Source organism: Petaurus breviceps, unplaced genomic scaffold (assembly GCF_028583685.1).
Source record: "Petaurus breviceps papuanus isolate PSGF00001 unplaced genomic scaffold, PetGlider_PUasm1.0 37, whole genome shotgun sequence".
Classification (NCBI taxonomy): Eukaryota; Metazoa; Chordata; class Mammalia; order Diprotodontia; family Petauridae; genus Petaurus; species Petaurus breviceps.
Window position 1 is genome coordinate 96,481,838 of NW_027186296.1, and position 17,493 is coordinate 96,499,330.

At 36.0% G+C, this 17,493-nt stretch overlaps 1 protein-coding gene and 2 non-coding genes across 3 annotated transcripts in view; all 3 read right to left on the minus strand.

Moving 5' to 3' along the window:
• EIF3A (eukaryotic translation initiation factor 3 subunit A) overlaps nt 1-17,493 on the minus strand; it is a 41,097-nt gene that overhangs the window by 15,946 nt on the left and 7,658 nt on the right. Inside the window, exons 2-10 of the mRNA XM_069099065.1 lie at nt 13,477-13,667; nt 13,124-13,260; nt 10,937-11,100; nt 9,212-9,411; nt 8,698-8,906; nt 5,227-5,398; nt 1,955-2,059; nt 1,266-1,364; nt 474-590 (exon numbers count right to left, since the gene is read on the minus strand). Of these exons, the coding sequence (XP_068955166.1) occupies nt 474-590; nt 1,266-1,364; nt 1,955-2,059; nt 5,227-5,398; nt 8,698-8,906; nt 9,212-9,411; nt 10,937-11,100; nt 13,124-13,260; nt 13,477-13,667 (1,394 nt within the window). The remainder of the gene's footprint in view (nt 1-473; nt 591-1,265; nt 1,365-1,954; nt 2,060-5,226; nt 5,399-8,697; nt 8,907-9,211; nt 9,412-10,936; nt 11,101-13,123; nt 13,261-13,476; nt 13,668-17,493) is intronic.
• LOC138169692 (small nucleolar RNA SNORA19) lies at nt 741-871 on the minus strand. The gene has a single exon (XR_011170441.1). It is a non-coding gene; the product is annotated as a small nucleolar RNA SNORA19 (small nucleolar RNA).
• On the minus strand, nt 4,248-4,377 carry LOC138169693 (small nucleolar RNA SNORA19). The gene has a single exon (XR_011170442.1). It is a non-coding gene; the product is annotated as a small nucleolar RNA SNORA19 (small nucleolar RNA).

Below are 17,493 nucleotides of genomic sequence, written 5' to 3' on the forward strand. Positions count from 1 at the left end.
TTATGGTTAGCAAAAAAGTTTGTAAAAATCACCTGGCACTTAAACCTATAAACTTTGAGGCTCAAATATCAACCTAAGTTGAGCAGATATGACAAATATAAAAATGTTAACCTAGAAAGGAGTTCTAAAGGATGAGCAGAAATAAAGAGATTTTTATTTTGGCCTTTGCCATAGAACAGGAGCTTTTTAAGAGTAGAATTCTTTCATTCCTTATATTTGTGTCTCTAGTGCCTAAGCATGAATGCCTGGCACATGGACCCTTAAAAGTCCTTGGCTGATAGAAGGGTAAAACGAATAGGAGACTTTACAGAATTTATATTTCAAGTTTAAAAATCATGATTTAAGTTACATGAAACAACTTATGATTCCTTTATAGCACTGCTGCTATAGTAATAGTTAATAACAGAACCATATAAAATATTCCCAATGACTACCTTTCTTTTTCCCTATAGATTTTTTCCAACAGCACTCACTTGCAAATCACAGTGTCTGGCTGCATCTACAATAGCACGTTCCAGTTGGAAAGCATCAACAAAAGGAACCAGAGAAGTCAAGCGAGAAAACTCAATGCTCTGATATATCTGTGCCACCTGCAAAAGAACACACAATTATTTTTTTCTTTCTGACTCTACAAAACACATTAACACAAGAAACCTTTATGGTTGCATTTTCACCTGTTTCAGAAAAATTGGTTAAGAAATGTTGTTTGGGGTTTCCCCCCCCCTAGTTCTAGGTACTGTATTTGTTTGAAGGAGACTGGCAGCATTACTATACTGAGTTATGCTGCTAATTAACCTTCTACAAATTGTATAGCACATCAGAAATAACACTGCTCCCTTGAATAATGAAAGCAGGTCAATGAAACGTGCACAAGAATACAGTGAGAGTACCAACAAACCCATTTACATACTGCTCAGAGGTTTTTTGTTTTATTTGATATCCACAAAAACTCCATGAGGGAAGTAGCTCCAAGTATACTATCTGTGATTCACAGGTGAGCAAATAGCCTGACAGGAGTTAAATGATTCACCAACAACTTTTAAATGTTAGCACCAAGACTCAAACCTAGGTCCCCAGATTCCAGGGATCATGCTGCCTCCAAACACCAAAGCATGGAAGCCCAAAAACAAATGACAAGGGAAAAAGGTAAGGAAGGAAAGTCATCAACACTGCCCCCAAAACATAACATTTAATATCAAGGTAATTTTGGACTTAATGTTTTTACCTTGATGTTCTGATATAAAATATTCATTTTCCATTTATACCTGCTGCAGAAGTCGGAGAATAGTGTTGTTTTGCAATTGTGGGACATACTGTTGCAATTCAGGTTCTTTTTCAGCTTGATCTCTCACCCAATTTAGAACCTAGAGACATTAAGCAAAAAATTCAGTTACAATAATTATCAAACCACAGTAAAACCATGGAAAACACTGTTTTATAAACAATAAAAGTTTTGTCAAGAATATTGATTTGTGGGGAGGCTAAGTGGCACAGTGAATAGAGCACTGGCCCTGGAGTCAGGAGGAGCTGGGTTCAGGTCTGGCCTCAGACACTTAACACAAAAAACAGCCGTGTGACCTTGAGCAAGTCATTTAACCCCAACTGCCCTCCAAAAAAAGCAAAAAAAAAAAAAATTCTTTAAAAAAAAAAGGAATGATTTGCTCATCTTTTCTGAGGGAACAAACAATAGCTATTGTGCTTTTAATTTACCTCCAAAAGTTTATTTAGTATATAAGCCTCTTTTCTCTTTAAAAAATTACAAGAAAAATCAATGAAATTTGTACAAAGTTCATTGAAATACACCATTTTTAAATGGCACATACTTCTTGGGAAGAAGTTTTTATTCTGCTCAGACAGTTGATTCTAAACCAAACTACAGGGGGAAAAAAAGAGCTTAAGTCAGCTATTTCTTTACTCCTGTAACGTAACTAAAAATTTCCACATGAACACTTACCTTTGTAACCCGATCACAGAGCTTTAGTGGGTTGAATTCTACCTCTAGCCAATTATAAAGATCCTTTACTTCTGGAACAACATATTGTAATACATTGAATCTAACCTAAACAGAGAAAAAAAATAGGCATAAATATTACAGTTTACTAGTAAAACATAAAGGTAATTGATTTTATACTGGCTATAAATCAGAACCAAACTCACAGAACTGGAAAGTCAAAATGGATTTAGACCTCTATAGCTATAATTCACCATACAGAATAGATGCAACCTTGAAAAACTGACTATACAGGTTATTATTCATAATCTGTTATCTTCCCATTAACTTCCATTTTAAAATTATTAACTATAAATTAAGACAATTGAAAAAAATTCCAATAAATAATTTTGCAATAATAATCTTCTGGCTATTTGCTTATTGATTCTTAATTTACCTGGTCTAAGCAAAAAGAAAAAAAACTTCAGACAAGCTGAAAACAATTCTCTTTACTACTTGAAATTTATTTGAGAAATTTTAGTTCTTTATAAATAAACATATTTCTTGACATTTACCTCTTGAATACTAAGTAAGGTCAAAAGCATTAGTGGGTCTACTGAAATCACTATTATTTACCTATTTTTCTTTTTGGAGGGGGAAGGCAGGGCAACTGGGGTTAGGTGACTTGCCCAAGGTCACACAGCTAGTGTTAAGTGTCTGAAACTGGATTTAAACTCAGGTTCTCCTGACTCCAGGGCCTGTCCTCTGCTCACTGCGCCACCTAGCCACCCCTACTATTACTTTTATATTAGTTATTCCTTTACTAATGCATTCCAGCATTCACTCAGCTAACCTGACTCCCTTCCTTACCTTAAGCTTTTATCACTACAAAAACTTCTCAGAGCTACTCCTCCCACTCCGAGCCACTGCATACTTGGCTCAACAACATTCAATAAATCAAGCACACAGCAGCCAAGTTATAATACTCTTCTTAAAAACCCAAACATGTATCTTCCCTGTTCAAAATGTCCCATTATCATCACATACAGAATTCTAAATTCCTTAAGCGATGTTCTCCTTAATCTATTCCCACCTGACACTTTTTAGTACTCCACAGGTGAGAGTAATCTACACATTGTCCAACAGGCCTTGCTTGGTGCCCAACTTCAAACTATTTCCTCTGCCTGAAATATCTTTCTGATTTCTCTGTACCCTACAAATCCTGGAGACAACTCAAACCCACAATAAGTACTGTCTCTCCTGACATATCACTCCATCTGTCTATAATACTCATTTGATAAATCTTAGGTTCCTCCTAAGTTCCTTGAGAACAAAGTAAGAGACAAGTTCAAGTCTTATTCTTCCCAGTGCTTTTAGCATTACAGTACACATAAAAGGTATTAGTCTTCAATCATACTGAGTGTACCCTGATAAAAATAAACCACCTAAAATCTGTAATTAATATTTCTAAACTTTTTGTGTAAAGTAAGTGAAAAGAACCAGGTAGGCTTTTAAATATAAAACTGAAGTGAAAAAGAAATAAACAACTGATGGTTGTTATGGTCAAATCTGTAAAAAAGAAGAAAAACAAAAAGCATGATGAAAGAAAAAACCACTACTGCTTTATTAAAACTGGTGCAATGGCAGGGAAATTAAGGCTCAAAGTAGGACATTTTTGAAACTCTAAAAGAAAGTTTTTTTATTTCTGAATAGAATCATACTGGAAGGCAGCATGGAAAAGATTTTTACCACCCATGCTCAATAAAGCTCTTGAAAATGATTCTCTAGAAAAAAATTTGATAGTTAGGTACCTATCAGGCTCTCAATATGAACCTTTCTCAGGGCTCTTGTAAGCCAAGTCATTTCCCAAGGGGGGGGGTGGGGGCAGGACAACACATCTCCAGTACCTCCAGTCATCCCAATGTGTATCTGGCCACTAGAGCCAGATGGCTCCAGAGGAGGGGAGGGAGCAATAGAATTTGTAACTCAAAACTTTTAAAAAATGCTCAAAATTGTTTTTATGTGTAATTGTGGGAAAATACATTTTAAAAAACAAACATTTTATACATTTAACATCAATGTATGTGTAGAGTCTACATCAGATTGCATGCCATCCTGGGGTGGAAGGAAGGGGAGAAAATTTGGAACTCAAAATCTTATGGAAGTGAGTGTTGAAAACAAAAAATAAATTAGCATTCTTTTAAAAAACAGACATTTTAAAAGGATGACATAAAGGTTAAATAATAATAACAAAAAAGAAATTGAGTTTTTTCTAAAGCACCTAATGCTTAGGGTTACATTTTTTCTTCAAACTACTATTTGTTTGAAGGGGACTGGCAGCAGTACCATTCCAAGTTATGCTGCTAATTAACCTTCTATAAATTATATAGCACACCAGAAATAACACTGCTCACAATAAAATGAAAGCAGGTCAATGAAATGTGCAGAAGCATACCTGTGGAAAATAAAACTCGGAAGTCTCTCAAAACACCTTAAAAACATAATATTCAATCTAAACAATGTTGGACCTCTTTTTTACATCTGTTTCCCCCTGGATGGAATGCTCTCCCTTGTCACCTCTTCCTCTAACTTTAAAACTCAATTCCAATTCCACCTTCTGCAAAAAGTCTTTCCCAATCCCATTCCTCTCTCCCCACACACAATTACCTATTACCTTCTTCCCTCTATGATTACATTACATTTTCACTATATGTATGTTGCATGCATATTGTGGCTTCCTTATTAGAATGTGAGCTATGTGTGGGCCAGGACCATCTATTTTACCTCTCTCTTTGTGATCTCAGTGCTTAGCACAGTGCCTGGCACATAGTAAGCACTATGTCTATTAACTGTTTGAATTACATTTGTTATATAAATACTCTTATATCTATTAAAAAAAGAGAATATTTCCTATTTCAAACCTATAGTATCATACTTTATTATTATACCACATTTAGTTACCAGGGACTAAAATTCACTATTAGGACTGACCTGGAAGAAATTGCTCACACAACTCTTTAGCCCTGTTAGATATGTGCTTTTCCCTTGCCACTATCAAATACCAAAATCCATTAGGAAGTATTACATATTAACTCTTACAATTTCTCTAATCACAAAATAAAAAAAGGATTTTTGTCCTATAATTATACTAAAGCACTCTGAAATGTTTCCAGTTATCAAGAGGAATCATTTTCCCCTTTGTAATCCTAGCATGACTCTGAATGTACTTACTCCTTAAAATAAAAAAGAATATGATGATAGTTACAGGGTTCGGAACTGCTCAAATTTATACCTACCATATCATTAATAAGAACAATGCGTGTTGGTGGAGCCTGGAGACCTAACAGTGTTGCAAGGCGACGTTGCTTGTCAACTATGATACCATCCATATCCAGAAGTCGAGCAATATCAGTTCGTTCTGGAGTAATAGGAATGGAGAGTGTGGCTAAAAGAACTCTAGTTGACATCCTGTTGAGAACAAAGTTACAAAAGAACCTTTTATAACTTGATAGTCACATAGCAATCCCTATTACTAATCTGACAATCTATTCAAGTTGCTTTCAATGTTTTCATTACCACAAATTTAAAAGTAGTTTCACCCTATACAGTGAATATATGGGGGAAGAAACATTTTTCTGGTAGATGATTCTTCTGTAGTTAACAAAAAGAAAATGCCAAACTTCAAATTTTTGTCTAAGGACTTGGAACTGAAATTTAGACCACTTATTATAGAAAATCAGAAAATTGTGATGCCAGCACATCACACAATCAAGAATTGTAAACTCATACAAGAACATGTGAAATGTATCATTAGTCTGCTTGTAATTAGCCATATGGAATTCTTCATGCACCATGTCATAACAGAGAAAAGGAAGGTAATGTAATTAATCAATTAATTCTGTCAGTTACTGAAGTTTAGTTCAAACAAAAGAAAAAACACTGCAGTAATTTAATAGCTAGAGCCAACATATAGAAAAGAGAGTCATACAGTAAATTTTTCCCCAAGAGAAAATGTTCACTTCAGGATAAACTTTTTTTATATAGCAAGCAATAGCTTTAGCCATCAAAATATTGTTTTATTATTTCTAATTGAGTGTTAAGACAATTGATGCATTACAAATGTTTCAAAGATGGTGCTTTTAAATTAATATAAAAAGCTACTAAAAGAAATTTGGCAATAAGGTTAATACAAAGAGGTATGCTGGGGAAATCATGCTAACCAATAACTGAAAAACTCAGAGGCAAGTTAAAGGACAGAAACGTATTTTAGGTTTCTAAGGATTGGTTTTTAACGAAACTTAAAATGTTATCAAAGGAAAAGATATGGTAACCAACATTATTGACAGAGCCACCAATCAAGAGCATCAATTCCTAAAGAATTGTCTAGTCCAGGGGTGAGGAACCTGCAGCCTTGAGGCCACATGTGGCCCTCTAGGTCCTCAAGTGCAGCCACTGGGATTTGTTCTGTGAAGTCCAGATTCAATCAAAGGGCTACCCTCAAGGACTTAGAGGGCCACATGTGGCCTCTAGAGTGCAGGTTCCCCACCTCTGGTAGTCTCTCCATCTACCTCCCTTTGACATTTTTAGTTTCTCAATACTGGATATAAAGGTGATCTGTGGCACCAACAATTTACCCAGATTCATCTTTACTTAAAATCTTAGACTGCTCCACAAATATAATAGTTTGTATGATTCAATTTAATCTTGAAAGCACAATTAATAAAAACTTGAAGGACAAACAACTCAAACTTTTATTCTTTTACACAACAGTAAATCCTCCATGTTGCTGTCACTCTGACAAAATGGTCCCTCCTCTTTTAAGACAGCTGGTGGGAACCAGGTGTTACGTTTAAAATGTGTTTTGTATCAGAAAACTCTTAAGGTAAAGCTATAAACTACTTCCTGTCTGGGAACCTTATAGGAAAAATGCATACATAAACAGAGGACACAAGTTTTGAGACAAAGGAGAAGAAAAAAACAGGACAGACAGCTCTTACTTTACATAAGAATACATTACACAAATCTGCCTCTACATAATTCTAAAAGAAATACAAATTAAAAAAAAAAACTAACTTTACTGCATAGCACAATGCTCTCTCTGTTCCTGCCTTTGGCTCAGCCAGCTCAGCTCCATGGCCTACATACTGCCACCTCTACATCAGGATTGGCTTGAGACCTCTGGTGCCGTGGGAGAAGAAGACCTTTGTCCCCTTCCACCCACCTGCCCATGTTGGGCCCTTCGTCTGTCTTTCATTTGTCCCCTCCCTGTCCTTTCCTGTTTGTGTCACAGTCATGTGCCCGCACATGTCTTCTCAGAGCATACTCATCCTCTTAAGTTCCATCCAGGTTTCCATGTGGTTGGCCCAAGCCATCCCCCCCCCAACCCCAACATTGCTCCTCCTGTTCTTGATTACTCTCTTCTTGGCCCCATGTGTCCCTGAACTGTGTGCCAGCCCCATTCTCCACTTCCTGTCTCCCTTCCCCAAATCCATGGGCAAATATGTATTACGTAAAAATCACTTTACATTGAGGTCTACAGAACAGTCCACTTATACAACTCAAGAACTGTCTGTATTGACCTAAATCTTTGAAGGTGGGAGTCGACCCAAGTGTATGTACAAAAAACAAAAACAAAAACACATGCCTTGGACACAGGCATTTTTAGCATGTACATCTTCACCAATCTTTCACATGTGTGCCCTCCATGTCTGTTATCTGATCATATGTGATCTCTCTGTGCATGCCCTCTCCATAGTCTTAATCTGTGGGAGAATGGGCATCATATATGCATGGCAGTACATAGATGTGTTGTTCTGGCTGGCTTTTTGTTTTGGAGAAGGTAATGGAGGAGTTATGTTCTCTGATTTTCTCTTGATTTGAAAAAAAAAAAAAAGGAACTGTCTGTATTTCAAGCCTGGAAAGAAGGCTCAAAGGGAAACTGAAGTCAAATAGGTAAGAGTCTAGGAGAGCTAAAGCCCACTTCTGACTAAGAGTATACCCAAGCTTAACATCTAGGGATTCGGAGAAAACAGGATACACATTACAAAGTCTAAAAGATCAGGCAAGATCTAGGATATTTAACATCAAGGATCCTCCTCAGAATTCTTTAGAGAAGGTCGAGGCAAGAAATAGAATGGGCTTTCCTTTGCTTTACAGACCTGTCTACTGTAAATGTAATCATTTGATTTTACTTTGCTTTCAGGTACTTTAAAAAAACTCAACCTTTATTACAGGTGATTTATATGGGAAATGACTAGGTCACTCAGTCCTCAGAAACTAAGGGGAACATAGTAATCCCTTAGAAGTTAAATATGGTAGTGAAAGCAGTAGAAAACATGCCACTACCCCTCACAGAGAATAAGGAAAATCTCTGAAAGAACACAGGGCTCAGTTGTGAGAGCAGTTCTCCCTTTGGTTTTGTTTTGTTTTGCTTTTTGGACAGGGGAAGGCAGGGCAATTGGCATTAAGTGACTTGCCCAAGGTCACATGGGTAGTAAGTGTTAAGTGTCTGATGCAGATGTGAACTCAGATCCTCCGGACTCCAGGATAGGTGCTCTATTCACTGAGGCATCTAGGCCGTTCTCCTTTTAAAAGAAATTCTTAAGAGTTTCCCTTATCTTTTCAAATGCAAAATAATTCAAAGAACATTCTTTGAAAGGTAAAAACACTCAGATGAAAGACTCAGTTCATTACAAATAATGCAGTCTCTTAATCCAAAAACATGAAAATTTAAACAAATTAGGAGGAAAATAAAAATCTCACTTTACCTCTGCATCTCTTCTTGGGTAAGATTTTTTCTCATTTCTCTAGACAGATGATAAAGTCGGTGGAGAGTAGATGCATGAAAAAGAGCATTCCCAGATTTCCAGAACACAGTTGAAACTTTGTTATAATAATTTGCCATCAACTGAGGTTTAGGTGGCTTTTTAGATAATGAAAATAAACCATGGATATCTTCTACTGCTTTGAATGCTTCCTGAAAAATCAAGATAAACATCAAATTCAATATGTATAAAACACAAAACAACTCAGCAACTAAAAAAACACAAATGTATAAGCAATAAGTTATATATTTGGGATGTACTACATGTTTTCATATGGGGTTCACTCACATGAAAAGCTAGTAAGCATTACAATAACCTGTATATGCATGCTTAAGTCAAATACAATGCATTATCAATAAACTGTCCAGTAAGAGTTACTCATTAAGTAAACAAAATAAGATCTATACAGGTTCACAGTTACTATGAAGACTTAACAAATTTTTGATCAGAAGCATACCTGCCACAGTTCCATACTAATTGCACTGTCCAACTGTACAAGTCTCGTTTCCAGATGCATAGACTGGCTCTCAGGATTATTAAGATTGATTGCTGTACTTTGGTTGTGGTGGCGTTGGATCTGTGACAAGTGCATCCTTAAATTGTCACACAGCTTACGGAACTCAGCCTTGCGAGTATACTGGAGGCAGAATTTGAAAGCTACAGATGGAATTGTTAAATTTATTAATATTTCCCCATAGCTAACAGTTTTGCAGGATGAATTTTATCAACATATGAAGATGCTTAATTGTAACTAAGATACATATCAAGTTATCTTAACAGTCTTGGCACCAAAGTGGTCATCATGCTTTGATGTGTCCCAAACCTCTAGAAAACACTTTGATTAATCAAAATCTGAAACAAGACTTCTCTAAAGAGATATTCAAAATTAAAGGTAAATTGTCAAGCTTCCTAGTTTTGAAGTCTATGAAAAATAAAATTTTCTATTCTCAATAGGTTATAATTCAATAACAGAATAACTCAGAGAATAACCAATATTATTCAAACATTGTAATTTCATTTTTACAAAAACTAACTACATGTTCAGGAACTTCCACTAGTATTTAACTGAGCATATGGAAACATTAATTTCTTGGTCCTTTTAAACACATTTTAATTTCAAGGTTATTTAAGTACACAGTAACACAACAGTGCCAAGGTTTTTAAAATTATATTTTGTCAAGTACCTTAAAAAGACAAAGATTTTGTATAAAGGCCAAAATTAACATAAGCAACTGAAATGATAGTATTTCTCATCTTAATGGAAAATAGTATCAATAATTTTAAAGAAAAATATATGGTTTAGTGTGGTTTGAGCCAAAGTTATGATTTAGCTCTAACAGACTATCACATAAGTTAATAACTGAAAAACACAATCCACAATTATATAAGCAACAAAATATATATTCAGGATGTACTACATGTTTTCCTATGTAACTCACTCACAAGCAAAGCATTAGGCTATCATGAATGCTTAAGTCAAATCAAAACACTGACTTAATGGAATTCATTATCAGTAAAGTGCCAAGTAAGAGTTACTAAGTAAATAAAATAATATTTATAGAAGTTCACTTACTATGAAGAAGAGATTTTACTTAGCAGTCATAGTTTGGAAAAAAAAAATTAGTTTTAACAAATACTTATTAACAGACAGAAGAAGCAGTACATTATGGTATGGGGCATAATAAACATTACTCCCAAGAGCTGCCATGCTAAAAGGTTAGAAGTAACAACCTACTTATCTGAAGCTAAGACTTCCAGAAAGTCTAGTCAAGTCTAGTTCTAGTGAACTCAAATACCAAAGGTGGGAAATTGTTCTGAGTGGAAAATAGCTACCCAAATCCCACATACTTTACAGAAAAGTAAGAGCCACCTTTTGTCATCCAGTCAAGCATGGTGGCAGTGTATTACAGCTAAAGATTGCTGCTGCACAGCACATAGATAATGCTTGTAATTACCTCAGCAAGGTTATGTGGAATTTAATACACATTAAGTATATAGTATTTTTAGAAGGATTCCCATAATAAAATGTTTAAAATAAAATTCTGCCTCTTAAGGAGCTGAAATTCACCTACTAAGAAAATTCACCATGCTAGATAAATAAAAAAAATCATCTGTAAAATAATATACATTTAAAATAAAATGTTCAAGTCACTTTATCCAGATCTTATACTTTTATTTTTACCTTGTTGGGCGATATCATGGTAGAGACGCTCTACTCTAGAATTATTTCGAAGAAGGTCCAAACACTGTCGATATGATTCCCACAGAAATTTAACCCAGGGAGTTAAAAGCAATCTGTCAGTACGATCCTGAGTATCTTCACCACTTACAGCACTTAGGAGAACACTACAAGTAAGAAGAGTATAAACAATTTTTCACATCACTATCTGAATGAATGACTGCCATTAAAGGGACATAATGGTATAAATCAATCATAGATAGCTATGCTTCTGTTAGTTCTGAAAAATGTTTAATCGAGTCTTAACTGACACAACAGTACAAAGACCAGAATATTTCCTAATCACTGGCAATACAAATTAAATAAGCAGCCCAAACACGTGAAAGAGGAAATAAATTGTATTTTCAGTTTTTATTACCTTTGTGTAATAAAATGTCTACTATGGTAATTTTTTTTTTATTCATGAGAGAAATAAATGTCTATTACTAAAACCTTATCATATTGGTCACAATATAGTTTAGAATCCCTGAATCTCAAAACTGGAAGGTACCTTAAAGGTCATCTTAATTCAACCTGGACCTGAAAAGAAATCCCCTCTACAAGATCCCTGACAATTCCAACCTCTAATTGAGGAACTCTAGAAATTGGGAACCTGAGGAAACTCTTTCCCTTCTGGGGCAACTCTAATTATTAGGAATTTCACCCCTTCTATCAAGGCCAAAATCTGCTTCTTTCTTAATTCCCTAATTTTACTATCTGGTGCAAAGAAGCTTTATTACCCTTCCAAACAACAAAGGTTCAAATACTTAAAGACAGCTATTACATCCACCCAAGACTTCTCCCTTACACTAAACATCTTCACACAGCTCTTTCAACCAAACTTCAAGTGGGCAAGACACCAATTACATTTCTCAGAACCCTCTCCAGGGTCAATATCCTTCCTAAGAACCTCCCAAAACCAAACACAGTTATCCCTTCCATATCATGGCTGTTAGAGGCATGTGCCCTATGATCTAGAAAATCTGCAAAAAATGTTTGTTACTGCCTTTGTACCAAAGAAGTCTGAATTGTTGCTTCTTCTTTTGTGGGGTGTTTATAATAACAACGTATATTTTATGCATGTCTGAGTTTCTAAACGTTTTCTGTGTCATCTGCTGGCTTTCACGTGTCTTCTGCAGTTTCTGCAAAACTCTCCCAAAAATCCCATTTAATTTCTTGTGCAATCTGTGATATATCAAAACTGCAATGGGGAAAGTCCCAATATGGAAGCAATAACTGTACTCTCAATACAGTCTGATTTAGGGGAGTATGTGGCAACACTGTCACCTCCTTTGTTCTTGACAATATCTCTTTTAATGGAGCCTAAGATGGTCCTTAACTATTTTGTTTGCAATATCATACTAAATTCATAGTGACCTTTCAATCTAGTAAAAAAATCCAAAATCTTTTTCCAGTCACAGTCATCCTTAAATCCCTCCTCAATCCTACATTTGTGCCAGTTATTTCTTTAACCCTAGTCTTTACACTTACCCATATTAAATTTTTTCCTTATTAGATCTAGCCCAATATCCTAGTCTGCTGAGATCTTTGTTGGATTCTATCATTCATATCAACTCTCAGGTTAGTAACATGTGAAAATTTATAAGCATTCCTTCTTTGTCTTCATCAAAGCCTAGCAATATATCACAAGAGCTTTCTACTAGCAAATTCCCTCAAAATGGACCTATTAATGACATTCTGAGTATAGTAAGAAGGGCCTCAATCTTCTCTCTTCAGAAAGTTTGAAATTTGGAGATAGGGAAGGTTAATTGTATACAAATGTAGATATTTAGTTTACACAAATGCATATACCAAAAAATGACACTGATTATGTGACAAATAGCTTTTATGCCAGCCAGACTTTTTTTTTCCTAGCCTGATGATAGAGGAATAAGAGGGAAGTGCTGCTAAAACAGCACAAACTTGCATTAGTCTTACCTCCAAAGGCTTATTCTACATTTGTAACATTCAAAGTCTTCAATAATCTCAGATATTAAGCACTACATATAAATGTTTTGTTGTTTGTTTTGTTTACAAAACTTCATAAAAAGACTTTGCCTCTGTTAAGTGTGTACTGTGCAAATGGGTGACAAGGAGAGGAAGGATGGCTGGTGGCTATTACCTGATTTAGTACTAGTTAAAGGCACTCACCTCTCAGGAGTCTGAATATTATCCAAGTCTTCTATATCTAAGACCATTTGTTGCGATTCTTCCTTAGCAGCTTCAGTTTTTTCTTCAGCCAACTTCAAGTACGCCCTAACTACATCCTCTAAGGATTTGATGTTCACCTACAGATATGCATAGCCAGAACATATATTAGTTTCATTCAAAAACCCATGATACTTTTGAAATGCAAATTCTAAAATTAATAATTATATAAAGCACAGGTTTATTCTGAGTGACAGAAATTGTAAATTTTAAGAAAAAGCTCTTGCAAATCACTAAAAGCACATTAAAATTCTTATGAATGAATAGTACAAGTAGCTGCCTTTCACAAGTCTTACCTGTTGACAAATATTTTTATACTGATATAATCCTTCCTTAGCCAGGTGGCTCTTGCGGAGGTCCACACACAGTTCCAGGTATTTCAGCATAATAGGCTCGTGTATTTTTTGCCATGTCCGATGTTTTTTACTTTTCATAACATCATACAGAACATCAAGGGCAGGCTGCTTCTTGCCAACTTCAAGAAATTCTGAAATTCAGAGCCTCAGAATCAGTTACATAAACACTAAATTCCAAAGTTCATTTTAAAAGATTTATTGATTTGTTTCATTTTTACATCAGTTATTTTTAATATCACCACATCTTCAGAGCTCCTACTACGAACCTTCCTTTGTCAGGAAGTCAAACAGTGTGACAATGCATGGGACTGACAGTATATACAACCTTTCACACCTGTATCCATTCCCATCCTCCTCTACATGGAGGATGCTTATTAAAGCATTCATTTTAAAAAATCATTTCTGAACTTGTTGCCAATCAGAAAGTGATTCTGAAGTCACAGGCTATAGTAGATAAGAAAGCTGGTCCTGGCATCAAGAGCTAGCAGCAAATCCTGCCCCTCATTACTACTTATGTAACCAAGGGTAAGTAAGCCATTTAGTCTCTCAGAGACTCAGTTTCCTGAAAGGGAAAATGGGGATAGTAAACTATCTAAACAGCACTGTGAAGTTCAAATATGATCATGTATATAAAAGCATATTACAAAAGTTAAATGCTATGCAAATGTCAGTTATTATTTACTACCCAAACAGTTCAGACATATAATTATGAAGTTAGGACAAAGATCAAGCAGATATAGATAGATAGATATAAAAGCAGTATCTTTAAAAAAAAACAAAACCCTTAGGGGGCGGCCAGGTAGCACAGCAAGTAAGAGCACCGGCTCCAGTGTTGAGAAGACCTGGAGATCGAATCCCGGGCTCTGACACTCAGCACCACACCCAGAAATAACTGGCCGTGTAACTTTGAGCAAGTTACTTAACCCCAATTGCTTTAAAAAAAAATTAAAAAAAAAAAAACCCTTAGAAGACAAAGACTCCTGAAAATTTTAAAGTCGGGGAAAAGTGGGTATTATCCCATCCCTTAAACTAAGTGATGACTTACTCATAATAATGAAAGAGGCAGTATAGTAGAATAAGATTGTATGTAGGTGTCAGGAAGTCTGAATTTTAGTCCTTTTCTCCCTATTATTTATGGTTTTATCAAGGGTAACAATATATAACATCTCTTCCTAATTTTATTATAAAAAGTTTATTATCAAAAATTCCTTCTAAGTTTTGAGACAGTAGGAGACAAAAGTAAAGGCAGAGATAATGGCAGAAGGCATAAGGGTGATATCAGATGAACAGAGGCAAAGAGGGAGCCCTCAACATTTTTTCATTGAAATATGAGGCAAAGTTCCTAGATAAGAGAATAGAAAAAGGGGTACTCATTGGAATTTGAGAGAAGACTATTTGGAAAAAGCTACTGGTGAGTGGGATGGTGAATTAGAGAAGTATAATAAAAGGACTGCTTTGCTATAGTTAAGGGTCTGGTTGGGATTACGAAACAAATCAGTCCAGTTTCATGACTTTTTCTCTAGCTTCATCTGGTGGCATGAATAGAAGTAAAGGTATCAGATCATGTGAGCGTAGTCCAGGAGCTGAAGCTTGGCAGGCTGAAATGGGTGACAGGATAAGATGGCAAGGGACTCAAGCTAAACCAGCTGGTGAATGTTCAATAAATTGCTGAATTGTGCAATAAACTTACTCCAAAATCATAGTAGCAAAGTTGCTATGTAATTTAACACTAACTTTGTCAAGCTTGTATTAAAAGTGAGCATTCTTGAAAAGGTGCAGATGGAACATTTTTCTTATTAGTTTTCAGCAATGATAGCCAAGGCAACCCTACAAGCACAACTTTTCCCCTTCCAATTCATCTTCTCTAATTGACTGCATCCTCTTCCATACTCATTCTCTCATTTATCTTCAATCTCTCCCTATCTTCTGGTTGCTTTCCTATTCCCTATTCACATTCCCAGTATCTCCCTCATGCACAAAAAAACCCTCAGTTGCTCCAATTCCATATCTTTGGTTCACCCAAGGATCAAGATGGGAAGAAAAGGTAAATATAATCAGTCTGTGGGTGATGGCCTGGAAAAGAATTAAAGGGTTGAGGGACTGGAGGTCATGATAAGGGCAAAGAACAGGATTAGGGGTTGCAGAGCAGAGGGGGAGGTAGAATGTCAATAGACCGTAATTAGATAAGGAAATTTCAGAGTTCATAAACATGTAAGAAGTACATCTGTGAGTGATGGCAAGGGTATGAGCATTTCTGTATTTAGGTGATGTGGGTTGGAAGAGTCAAATCATAGAAAAGTTAAGAACTGAGAGGGGAGCTAGGATCTTGGAGGTGCATCAATATGTATGAGGGAAGCTGTTGATAAGAAAACAAAGATGTTGAATCAGGCACCAATCTTAAAAGAAAAAGAAAGGGGAGTGTCCTGGAAGTTGCACAGAAACCAGATTTTGACTGAGTGGTAAATATGGTTTGAATGAACTCAAAGAAGGAATGAGTGATAGTGAAAGAAGGTGACTTGGCTTAAAAAGAGAAGATGAAAGCTAGAACTTAAATAGTGCTTTAAAGTTTACAGTTCTTTACTGGTATTATTGCATTTACCCATATTATTGTAGTTCTGTGGAGTAGGTAATACAATTCTCCCCACTTTACAGATGAGTCTGAGAGAGATTAAATGACATGCCAAGGATCACACAGCTAATAAATTGCTGAAGTGACTGACCAGAGAAGAGTTTGAAGGGATGATAGGATCTAGTGAAGGTTGTTTTAAAAGGATAGGGGATACTTGGAACATATTTAAAAGCAGAAAGGAAGGAATCAGTTGATAGGTAGAAGCTGAAGATTTGTGAAAGGGAATGATCTGCTAGTGAAGATTGGGGGAGATCAATTTCATATAGCAGGGTATGGGGTTGAGGTGGGGGGTGGTGATGACAAGAAGGATTACCTGTCATATTCCAGAGAAAATGAGAAAAAAATATGAAGTTTTGAGATTAAGAGAATGGAGAAGAGGGAGCTCACATTGCAGAAGATCCATTTTTTTTTCAGCAGACACAAGTTTCTCAGCTTAAAGAGAAGTGGAGGATGGTGGGCTTGAGAAAGGAAGAAAAAAGGTAACTTCTGTATAAAATAACTTCTGTAGGGAATGAGACAGAAAATCAGTTAGGAAGGAATGAAAGGGGACTGAATGCCTTGCTCCAGTGAGAGTCCAGCTGAGATTGGATAACATAAATTTGTAATGTACGCAGTCAAAATAGTTGTTAGATGTCATCCAAGTTCATTCAGTGCCTAGTAAAACATAAGAGGAAGATGGCAGGGCTAATCCAAAACTAGAATTTGGCAAGAGAAAAGCAGAAATAGGACATGGAAGAGAAAAGATTTTAAGTATAGAATTGCAACAGTTAAATAGTTAGAAAGGGAAGAAAGTCAGAGCTAGAATAACAGTTTAGGCAAGTACAAAGAAGTAGAATTGGTGGTCTAAGGGCAAAGAAGATGGAGGAAAGGTACAGAATAGGGAAGAGATACAATCACTGGTTATATAGTGTGGCTATCAAATTGATATTCCTAAAGCACAAAGTGTGGGTCTGATCATTTCATACCCTTAATTCAATAAACTCCAGGATTTCCAACAAAACTTCCTATCGATTGTAGGATCAAATACAAAATCCTGTTTTGTCATTCAAAATCCTTCATGACCTGCTCCCTCCCGCTTAAGTATATAATAGTCTCAACTGTCAATCGGATGGTCTTTTTGGCCCTCATCCACCTCAAAACCTGCTGTATTTGAACCTACTGATTACCCTCTTCTAGAGACTACTTGATGGGTTTTCTCCTACTCTACTCTCTCCTGGTTTGGCTCTTTCTCCTCCTTTTCAGTCTTAACTGCTCTTCACTGATGATATCACTCCCCCTAATTTCAAGTACTTCCTAAGGTTCTATCCTAGGCTCTCTTCTCCCTCTAC